Raw genomic sequence first — 12,193 nt, 5'->3', positions numbered from 1 at the left:
GAACGCCGAATGGTCGTCATGACAACGCAGTTCTGGCACCAGTAGACAAATAATACTATGAATAAATGACAGAAAAATTGATAGAATATCGGAAACAGGTGACAAGTGAACATGTATTTTGAAGAATTTTCTCCCTCCGTCGTACCGCTATTCTAAGAAGTGAGCGTAGCGCGATACAGGAGGCTAGTAATGAGCCACAGAGTGAAGAGGAATATCATTTCTAGCAGGGTGGTGTCACTGGAAAGATCCCTAGATCGGCATACTTCGGTGAGTACAGAAGCATACGCGATAGTTTGTAGTTCCAAAACAAGAGTTTCAGCAATATTACGCCTAATATATGGTGGAAGACGTGTTCGTATTCGTAGTTGAAAAATACTCAAAAGTCCGGGAAATAGGACACGACCGTTTCGGAATTCGGTTAATGGACTTATACGATAAAATTGTTTAATTTTTCCAAGTGCGTATCGCGGTCAACCTGCCATGGTTGCTCGGAACGCGTCTTCTTTGCGCTGTGAAATATCGGAAAATATACCTAAAATGCGAGAACCCTGCTATAAGGAGCGGCATTTTACGGTAATTATAATAACATTCGGACACCGAGTGTCACGGACGATTCATATTATCGGATCAACTTCTGAAATTAAATCCACAATAAAGGGGTAAACGGGTATCGAGCAGGCACTCGGTTTGTCTGCGGCCATTAGGGCATGGTCGCCAGAGCCTCTTGTCAAATTGTCAAAATATTACAAATTTTACGTAAATTCAATAATTTATCACCATCCAGAGCTATCGCATGATTGTCACTATGCGAAGTTTCACTTTGAGTGTCACAAAGTGTCATATTAACTTATAAATTATTATCAATTTTCGGGGTTCCCCCTTTATAAAATGCAAGGTGTCTTATTTTCTTGTAAAGATGTAGCATGTAACATCCAACAATCTTGACCCTCCATCAGGATCGGTTTACTAGATCACATTGTTACAGTTTCAATCAGTATAACAGCATTTACATTACATGTGGTTATATCGAATGCTTCTAAGCCATGTGATAAACTGTTAGTATTCTTCTGTTTCCAATGAATTGTACAATGGTTTGTGAGAATTCATCACTGGTCACAACATCATTCATTCATTCACCTATCCGCTCCTTCAAATCATGACGAATCACTCTCTTACTCCCAGGAGCCTAATATATTCGACATGTATTTTACATGAGAAATGTTCTGTTTCTAGGTATGCTTTATAAATGAAATCAGATCACATTTTACCTTCATAAACTCCATTACTATTACTGTAAATGCATTCAACTATGAAAATAAATTAAATTTTACGCACCCTTATTACTGCCGTTAGGGGTGTTTGAACCTCTTCATATATACCGTGGACATGTAAATGCTACGTTAATTTTAACATCCTGTTAAATCGTGAGCTCTAGTCTTACCTCAAGTAACAAAATCTTGATTTTTGCGATCTTGTCAAAAGACTGTTTATATTCTTTCTCCACACATAACTCGTTACAACACAGTACATCTTCAATAGAAAATAATTTTCCGCGTATGTAGAAAGCCTTCATTAAAATTTTTGTCATTTCTGTCAGACTTCAAAGTTGATCAAAGTGTTTGCAGCTTAGAAATTTTAGTTCAGCATTGAGCTGATTTGAGCTCATTCGTTATTCTGATTTCAGTGAGAGCAAGACCTGCAGAATGGTGGTGGATTCATTATCAGTTCAGGGCTCAGCAGGTGTAGCGAGAAAGCACGAGCGAAGATTGGGAGTAGGCGGAACTGTGGGGGCAAAAATGCAGCCCAATGGTGGAAGTGGTGGTGGTGGTAGCGGAGGTGGTATGACGCCCAAGGAGCTTTCTGACAACGATGATCTTGCAACGTCTCTAGTGCTCGATCCCTACTTAGGCTTCACAACGCACAAAATGAATATTAGGTATCAATTATTTGATTGCTGAATGATCGATTCAAGGAAATAAAACAACCAGAATGAAATTGAATTCTTTTGTGAATCCTTTGTTTATTCAACATCAAAGCAATTACAATCTTATTAATGCAAACTAACTTTTCTCGACGTAGGAGTGCACAGATTCACATTTCATAATTTTTGTTTTTTAATACTTTAGATACAGACCTCTGAAAGCTAATAAAGACGAACTGCGCAAGATTATCACAGAGTTCATTCAAACTCAAAATTATGAGAAAGCTTACAAAAAATTAATGGGGGGTGATTGGGGAGCAAGATTACCCCATACGAAAACTAAACAGCAGCAGATTAATCTAGAAAAACACGTAAGTATTAAAGAAAATATAAGTCACACCCGTCCATTGTATTCCAGGATGTGTCTGGTAATTATATATCAACTGACTGCTTGTATTTAATGAAATAATTATCAAAGCTTACAGATATGTGCATAGAAGGTGTAAGGCGAAATACGACTTGATTTTATTTGATCTTGCAAATATCGTTCGTTTTTTACGTTTGTTGGTTATATATTCTAATTTTTCTGATATAAATTGTACATTATTTGCAGATTTACCGATATTTAAGAGTATTTGACAAAAACTCAGGGTTCGCAATTGAGCCCTGTTACAGGTACTCACTAGAGGGACAGAAGGGTGCCAAAATATGTGCAACTCGTCGGTGGCCAAAACATGAAAAGATTTCATGCCTCGTAGGGTGTATAGCCGAACTTAGTGAAAAGGTTTTAATCTTTCCTTAATTACCCCAGTTTGATATTTAGTAATTACTGATAGATACTGTGAAATTTATTTCTATGCGTAAACATCGAGTCAATGTATTTGATATGCATCATTGATATTGCAAAGCGTTTCGTTTCAAAAAATAGAGGTTATTTAAATAATTTCAGGAAGAAGCGGCTTTATTGCATCCTGGAAAAAATGATTTCTCGGTAATGTTCAGCTGTAGAAAGAATTGTGCACAGCTTTGGCTGGGCCCTGCTGCATATATTAATCACGACTGTCGAGCAAATTGCAAGGTACAATCAACATTGATAATCCAATCAGCTTGGATTTTCGAAAATTTCATTCCTAGATATAGTTTCCTACAGTTTGAATATATGGTCGATTAAAGGTTGAAATAGTAGTTAAAATTCAATTTTTAATCATTTTGTTAGTTTGTCGCAACTGGGAGAGACACTGCCTGCGTCAAAGTCTTGCGTGATATAGAAGTGGGTGAAGAAATAACCTGTTTTTATGGTGAGGATTTTTTTGGTGATGGAAACTGTTACTGTGAATGCGAAACGTGCGAGAGACGTGGGACAGGTGCATTTGCCAGTCAAAAACCAGGCGAAGAGCTTTCATCTGGTAATTCATGCAAAAGTATTGAATTTTTATTGATATTGTAATAGGCTACATTTATACATATACATAAAACAGCAGATGCCATCATGAATTATTGGTAGTGCATGTTATATGGTGGCATATCTTGGTCGAATTTGATTATGTTTGTTTAGATTATTTATCTATTTGTGTAACATCTTCAATACAGTTAAATGGTAGATTCTTTACTCAGTTATTCAACTGTTGCAGGGTATCGCTTAAGAGAAACCGATAATCGTATAAATCGTACAAAACATCGACAACAGCCTCCATCTGGAAACAAGCAACAGCAAACTGAAAATTCTTTGGCAGATAAAAACGCCATGCTGGTTGCAAATTCCGCTGTAACACCCCTGTCTCTTAGTATGAAAGAATTGCGACGAAAAGGGTTGACCAAATATGACGCGGAGTTATTGATTGCCCAGGGATGTCGGTTTTCGGACATTGCGCAACAGCCAGTAAACGTGAACAACAATAGTGAAAACCCACAGGTTCGACAACACTCTACCTCAAATCTTGTCAGCACCCGAAATCTCAGGAATAAACAACAGTCGATGGCGAGAACAGAAAGCAACAACAATAACAACAAAAACAGTCAAAGCCTCAGAGCTTCCAGGTATGCCTTTGTGAAATCTCGATTATATTCAGCTTTATCCATGTTAGTGAAATTGCATGGTAAGTAGTTGTATACATTTCTGTAATCTAATCATATGGGGCGACGGCTCTTAAAACTGATAAACAGGACACAATTTTAGTAAGAGGGGTAAGTATGATTTCTGAAAATACTGATAGTAGTAGGAGCTATTGGCCTGTAATTCGCGGTATTTTGTATCCAACGACTGATAACCATTCTTAAAGACAAATAGCTTTTCGTATAATGAAATATCTCCATATTCGTAATCTTAAAAAAATTCCGAAACTGACGAGTCGTTTATAATATTACTTGTATTTTCTAAATTACCCTATCAAATACAAAAGAATTAACAGATATATTTTGGGCAGTGTAGTTAGGCGATTGAGTAATGAACTATGCCTAGAAAGGCCATATTCAGAAGTTTGTATAGACTTAGCGAATACATTTTAATGCAACAAGAATATTTCGACAATATTGAAACAGTTTAATTAATAATTTTCGTATGTATTGAAGATCATGACTTTCAACTTTCCGCTACTCAAATTGGGTGAACAACATTATACGATAATTGGTTGTACTATCTCACCATTTTTGTTTGAGATTTGTAACTTGAAAATTTGCAATCGATGTTTCAAGTTTCGGTAATCATTATGTAAAGCTTTTTCTTTGTTTAATCAAGTTTTGAGTTGTCGAAATGTAATCTTGTGATATTCGTTTGCGGATTCGAACATGCGCGTATGCCTTACAGGCTTCAAAAGAGGACAGAGACGAAAAGAACCAGGGCCAGTGAGGATGACGGGTCGTCGAGGTCGAGCAGTTCTACAACAAATAGTCGAGACGAACATGAAATAAGTATGTGCAAGAATGAATCCGATCTAACACAAAATGAGAATGTCGAATTACTCTCAAGGCTGCAACCAAGTCATTCGAACAACGGTTTAAGAGCAGATATCTTCGATGAAAATTCCCACAGTATGGGGAGACTTCATACCAAGAATGGCGACGAAAATTCAGGAGCATCGAATGTTTTGAATAAAAATCTTCAAAACAGACTGTCTACTTTACACGCATATGAGACGTCAAAGTCTGCTCTTTCGTCGATGGATAATAATGACAAAGACGAATCTCGAGAGGTTGAAGCCTATGGCATTGATAATAAGAAAATATGTTTTGATGGTCAGCAAAAGTGTGGTAATTCTCTGGTTCCTTGCCTCTCGAACCTGAATTCCCTTCAGATAAATCAGCAGAAAGATGGAGCACTCAACGAAGGCCATACAAATTTTGATTATCAGATCGATGCTAACGGATCATCGAAGAATAATGAATTTCATAACTCAACTAGTGAAAAGCATGAATTTTCAGAGAAAGTCCGTGCATCTATTGAAAATAAAGATAATTTTTGTAAGGATATGCAGATGCAGATTGACGAACAAGAAAACAAGGAGAGAGTTAAAAGGTTCATTGGAATGCAGATGCCTGAGAATGTCAGAGATGGTTTAATGGTACATGAAAATATGATGGAAGATACGAAGCACAACTATAAGATTAACGAAAATCAATCCCACACAATGGGCTTTCAGACAGCTTCCAATAACCAGCAAAATGAAAATTCCAGTGAAACTAGTCGGTCCAGTTCCGTATCTCGTGAAGTAAGTGAAACAAACAGTGAATCCGATAGAACAAGTCAGGTGAAGTATCATCTGCAAGAAGAAGAATTCAACATAATAAATACTGGCAATGAAAATTCTTTAGAAACCTATGAAAAATCGGAAAGCTCTGTCCAGGTACCATCGATTGCTGCTGAAAGTCATACAACTAGAAACGACGACCATCAAGATAGAGAAAACCGTAGAAATGAGTCATCAGCTTTAAGGCAAAATGGAATTGTTTCAGAAAAAAAATGTCACACCCTAAATCTACGACGTAATCATGAAAGTCTTTATGATACACGAAAGCAGAGGCATGATTCTCACGATATGTTTTCAAGGAAAGGTATCTTGGAAGACAATACGTATGATAAAGAGTTGATGACTGGAAAAAATAATCCGGATCAAAATTTCCCAAGAAAAGAAGATACCTTGGACAATTCGCACAGCATGAATCTCAGAAAATCTGAGGATCGGCGAAATATAACAATAAAAAGATTAACTCAGCAACGAGCCAAAAGCACTGACATCAGCTTGAGGTCTCGTAGGAATCACAAACGGCTCACTGAACCTTCCTTGGAATCTGGTGTCGAGGGTGACTCACCTGATAGTGGACAACAGACTGTTTCTACGTCAAGAGACAAAAGTAAAGGAGTCAAAACTAACGGAAGATTAACAAGGAGCCAGCGAAGGGGTCATCAACGAAATGACGCAACAGCGGTGGCAGCTGTAGCAGTTGCCGATGATGATTCAGGCATTCAGGGTGATATATACGAGTTTAACGAGAAGGAAAGCAACTTGGAAGACATTGAAATATCGGCGATTAGACGAGGCAGAAATAACGACAGACAATCGGTTAGTCCAGAATCTCGGTTGCAGTTGCCACAAGGCGGGGAAGCTTTTAGCCACCTGCAACCTCCTGCACTTATACCTGAGGAACCTTGGCCGCGCAGTGCAAATACGCAGCCGAATTCCAACAGCTGGGAAGAAAAAAGTAATTATTTGCAGGAGAATTCAAGGACTGGTGGAGCGGGTAATGAAAGGTGAGAAAGATCGAGCATTTTTAATCGAACAAAATCGAATATATTTTTTTTTTTTATGGTGGTTATTATTTCAAAACTGTATAAAGCAGCAAATCTGTCTATCGAATTGTGAGAAATGAACATTTGTGTTCTAATTTCCCTCAGAAACGGTAGCCTTGTTTTTTAATTTTTGACGTGATTGCTAAAAAATAAGCAGATGATAAATGGCTTTAGTTTTGAGTAAAGTTTTTGGTCTGCCTTGGAATTAGCAATGCCATATGAAATGAATCTTCGTAAGGAAATCTGAGTCGAGATTATTTTTCCGTCAACTTCAAACTGAATTCAACACTCTCATGAGAAGCTATTGAAGCAAAGTCGCCAGTTCTTTTTTATTCATTCAAACTTTTGATTTTCAAGTTACTACAGAACAAATGTCATGAGTTACTCAGGCTGGATGTTATTATCTAAATGATTATAGGCTGGTGACAGAGGAGAACAAGAGCACAAAGAAGTCAATGTCGCTACCGGACTGTCAATGGTCTTTGAGTAGCAATCAAAACTGCCAAGTTTGTCCCGCGACTCCGGAAAGAACAGGAGGAAGGCTAAAGCTAACATTACGTATGAAGCGTTCTCCAGTATTGGATGATGTTATTGAGTCTGGTACAAGCCTCAGCGAAGACAGTTATGAACCGGAATACGAAGTTTTAAGAGTTGAGGGTGTGGAAGAGGGCAGGCGTCGTAAGAAACATAAAACAAGAGACCGGGAAAGGCGGCACAAGAAACGAGAAATAAATTTAAACCCACCACCACCTCCTATGAAACGATTACGTTTAATTTTTGGCAACGAGAGCCATACTATTGATCTACCACATTCTTAACGGATAGGTCTGGGCATATAAAAATAGTTGTAATATTATGATCAATTATTGACTATTATTATCATTATCATTATTCTTCAGTTACAAAAAGAAGAAACATCTTTAAATAAAAGACTGTGTTTGACGAAGACAATTTAGGAACCTTTTGCCATTGCCCAACTTTCCTTTTCTACTACTATCAACCAAAGAATCTGCTTACTTTTTCCGTCAATTCAATTAGTTTCAGCAGTTGCGATCGATTTCATAAGCAAGATTTTGTGATAATTAACTACTTTATATTTGATGAAATGAATATTCTGGTGCTGTGTGGTATGCAATAATCAGGCTCGACAAATCGAGTGAGTATGCGGGTTTTTGGTGATTGTTCGCATTAGGAATACTAGCATGTTGATGCATTTTCTCTTGAATCAAATTAGTCCAGTCCAGTCAAGTGTCCACGGCAGTCAGGATCCTATGACTTTCAAGCACAGATTTTTTATTTAAAGAAATGCCGGTGTTCATAAAATTCGTTATATTATAAATTCAAGGGATTTCAAAGGTGATTCTTGCATGTCTTACAGGCAAAAAGAAAAATTCAAGAAACAAAAAAAAAAGGAGATAAAAACTTGCATTTTACCAATACAAAAATTAATATGTGTTAATTATATAATGAATATAATCAATTGATTGAAAGTTTTTTCGGTATTTACATGTCATCAATATCTGCTTACTAATATCTTATCAAATCAAACCGGACTTGTAAGTATCCACACACTACGCGTTTATACTTATGATCAGTTTCTATTATAAAAAATAATTAAGAGGAAAAAGCTCACAAAAATGAAAGAGCAATCTACGATTATAGATTTTTCTGGGCGCAAAACAAATTAAGTTCAATTCAAATGATGTATTGCCGAAGAATCCACGTTTTATGATTATGTTTTCATGCCTGTGGTACGTACATATTACCTAAAGAGATCTTAAATTTAGTACGGTAACCGAGGAAAGTTGAACATATTTCCTAGTCTGAATCTTGTTTTTTCTTCATCGCGATACATTGATGAATAAACTTTATTGTAAAAAAAAAAGGTTTATTTATAAATATGTATTTTTTTCTTTTTTTTTACACTTCAGATTTTGATAATTAAAGATTTCTATACACATGTAACTGGTGTTTCATTCTGATAAATAAGTAACAAGATAGGTTATCCTATTAAATTTAGTCTGTACAGGTATATCATCTTTGGAGACTCTTGATTATTGTGATTAATATTAATGTCACTCAATATATTACCTATTGAGTCTGTGTTCATATAACTTATTGAAACTGTTGATGGGACTATGGTGAAATATGAATTGAAATGAGATGAAACAGAAATAATCGATGATGATGAACTTTCCATGCATCTTTTAACTACATGTAGAAATAGTTATTGAATTCGAAAAATCCATTTGTCTGTGTTTTAAGAATGGTACAGGACAAAAGTGAAGAAGTGTTGAAAAAAAAAAAAAAAATTGGCTCTGAATCTTAATCCCAGTCAAACAAAGACTATTCGTCATTTTTCCATAATCACTTGTTAAATCTCTTCGTGTACATTGTCTTTATAAAGTGACAAGTGAAGAGAATCCATACTTACTATGTATAATAAATAGCAATTAAACTATAAAATAATTGAAATAGCTAAATACCAGTTAGTAACTATTATTATTATTATTATTATTGTTATTATTATTATTAATATTATTGTTATTGATTTATCAATTAATAATAATATGTGACATATTATCACAGGACAATTGTAAATAGATTTGAAGATATAGTAACAGTATTCTGTATTCTGTTTTCATACAGCGCCTCAACACACATCTAACGATCAGTTCTGACTAACTTTTTAATTCAGCAAAATTGAATGTTGAACGATATAGTAGCTACTGTGTAGAAACATCCGTTGAAAAAAAAAGTTACCTATTCAGTGCATGCATGATTTTATTCAGCAACCGAAATATGTTATTTCAAAATAAATGTTTAAGAAAAGAATTAATTGTAATCTTCGATTAATCCCATTTGATTTAAATTTTCCGAGTTTTCCTCTTCGCTTCGTTCTTTTGAACCAGTATTCTTGGGAAGGATGAGAAAATTTTGAATCAAATTAATTCATGGTGCAATTTAGAAACATTTTTCAACGGATATGTCATAACTTATCTCAAGAATTTACATATTGTACGCTTTTATAACCGATATATAATACTAGGATTAACTGATTACTGCCATTCATTCATCGTACTTGTTTTTGTAGGAATATGAAAACGAATATGTAAAATGAGACACTTCTACTTGTTTATGTATTGCATAAAATATCAGTTCAACGTACCCCTAGTGAAAGCGGAGAATTTGTTGCGTATTATGAAAAATGATGTATTCAATAAGCAATTGAAACTGAATATTTGGAATACTAATATTTTCTCACAGTTGTACCAAATGTTTCATCTTGTTCACAAATGATATTGAACTTATACTTTGCTTCAAGTATTCAACACAGCCGTATGCGATATAAATGTGTAAGATTCAAAGGGTTATAATCAGCTAAAATTTATGTGAATTCCTGGGATATTGAGTGTAACCAACTTTATATGAAGATACGTGAGAGCGAATAGAAGGAAAAAAATTTTGTTCAACTTTGACAGCATGTTAAGTAATATGATCAATGGATCAAAATTTAAAAAGTTTATTATAAGCTAACTGTATAGCTAAACTGCTTGACGCTTGTGTTGTGAGGTGTATAGACTTAGAAAATTTACTCAAAAACTTTTTTTTCGTTCTATTTCTCGATAGCAAAACTGGCCGTAAAATTATTCACTGTTTATAATAAAATTTGTAAATCCATATAAAAAATACATTATACATATGCATAGGAAACAGTGAAATATGAATACGAATTAGGACTATCGTTGGATGACTATACCTATATTCTCTTTCATCTTGCATCATTATTTATTGATCTACATTTACATACATCCGAACACCCTATGTTTGTGTTTTTTCGACATATTTATATTTATACATACAAGTCAATTCAAATAGCGGCAATAGAAATTTGAAAATGATCGTTCGTTCACAATGCTGTGTCATACCAATTAATAAGTTTTTGATAGAGCACGTACAATAGACTTCTGCCAAATGTCAATCATATACAATTATTTTAGCTACATAGGTCTTTAAATATTGTTTTATTCTTACGTCATAGTTTCTTGAGATTTTATCTTATATTAAAGACCCTTTTTTTTAACGTATCAAAATTGATTACTGTTTTTCTTTTTTTCTCGTTTCTTTCTTTTTTTTTTCTAGTGAAACTTGACGTGCAATTCCATACGTATTTATGGATAAGGCGAAATAAGTATGATAATATGATGTAGGGAGAAGGGGGCGAAGCAATGAATAACATGAAAAGTTAGGGTCTAACATTTATGTTCGTATTTTACTTGGCATGCGGCAGTCTTCTAGCAGCTTTGTATTATAACAATTGAATATACATATATATTCGATTAAAAGTATAATAATAATAATAGTAAACAATACTGTAAATTAAATTATAGATTTAAATATTATACTGGTATGAAGTAGGTTTGTTCTGGGAGTGTGTTCTTGTGACCTCTCTCTCTCAAAAAAAAAGATGAAAATTTGTGATATATAACCGTTCTTTATTTCAGTCTGATGATGTAATACAAATAATAATAATAATAATGGCCCATTTTGCCAAGGTCTCAAAAAAATAGTTGAATTCATAGGTGTAAGTTCAGAACATGTTGAAAAGAAGAAAGGAATGAAAAAAAAAATAATTCCGAAAAGTTGAAAGACTAACGTAAACGAGAACTGTTTATTTCGATATTTCATAATGTTTAGAACGATAATTATTTTAATAAACATATAACTTTATTCAAGTCTTTATCTTGCAAATCGTTTTTCACTGTAAGTCTCTCTTGGATTTTACAGCATTCAGCTAACTTGTAATTGATAATGTATTAACGTTGTTACTTTATTTTACTACTACTACTACTACTACTACTACTACTACTACTACTACTACTACTACTACTACTACTACTACTACTACTACTACTACTACTACTACTATTATTATTATTATTATTATTATTATTATTATTATTATCATTATTATCATTACCACTATCCTGATTATCACTATTATTATTATTATTATTATTATTATTATTATTATTATTAATATCATTATTATCATTATTATTTTTTTGTACACATCGTCCATTTGTCATTTTCATCAAATTAAATGTAGATTTTGTTAGTAAAATTGTTGGAGAAGCCATGATGCATATTACGCGTACCGTCCATCCCTAATTTTCCCTTATATTCGGCAACACGAGATGTTCTATGAAATCTTCACATAAGGACAAGAATAAAATAATTTATTTACAAATAAATCACGTGAATGTATTTCAACAATCATATGTATTTTGTTGACAAGTCGTTGTCTATTCAGTAGAAATGATCAATGAACGGGCAATGAAAAGTAAATTGTCAGGATTCATAAAAATCTAAGAAACGTTACTATGCTTGAATTGTGAAACACTTGATCAGATTACGTACTTTCTAATGAACCGAGATCGAATTACAAAAATCAAACTTTCAGCTTTTCGGATTGAATCATATTTACG

At 34.2% G+C, this 12,193-nt stretch overlaps 1 protein-coding gene across 5 annotated transcripts; it reads left to right on the top strand.

Moving 5' to 3' along the window:
- Positions 1–140: 140 nt before the first annotated feature.
- On the top strand, positions 141–11,392 carry LOC124184194 (histone-lysine N-methyltransferase KMT5B-B). 5 transcript variants are annotated; one of them, XM_046573609.1, is made up of 9 exons: positions 141–267; positions 1,685–1,936; positions 2,127–2,292; positions 2,535–2,705; positions 2,871–2,999; positions 3,138–3,342; positions 3,553–3,958; positions 4,725–6,665; positions 7,123–11,392. In XM_046573609.1, exons 2-9 carry the CDS (start codon positions 1,704–1,706, stop codon positions 7,520–7,522), a joined length of 3,651 nt encoding a protein of 1,216 aa, XP_046429565.1. In that variant the 5' UTR covers positions 141–267; positions 1,685–1,703; the 3' UTR covers positions 7,523–11,392. The 5 variants fall into 5 exon arrangements, with proteins under 5 accessions (XP_046429565.1, XP_046429567.1, XP_046429563.1 ...); XM_046573611.1 differs by lacking the exon at positions 141–267 and adding an exon at positions 277–573 and having other exon boundaries at positions 3,138–3,327; XM_046573607.1 differs by lacking the exon at positions 141–267 and adding an exon at positions 277–573.
- The last annotated feature ends 801 nt before the right edge of the window (positions 11,393–12,193 follow it).

This window comes from Neodiprion fabricii, chromosome 6 (assembly GCF_021155785.1).
Source record: "Neodiprion fabricii isolate iyNeoFabr1 chromosome 6, iyNeoFabr1.1, whole genome shotgun sequence".
Lineage (NCBI taxonomy): Eukaryota > Metazoa > Arthropoda > Insecta > Hymenoptera > Diprionidae > Neodiprion > Neodiprion fabricii.
Note: the sequence above shows the minus strand (reverse complement) of the source record. Positions and strands in the feature narration are given on the sequence as shown.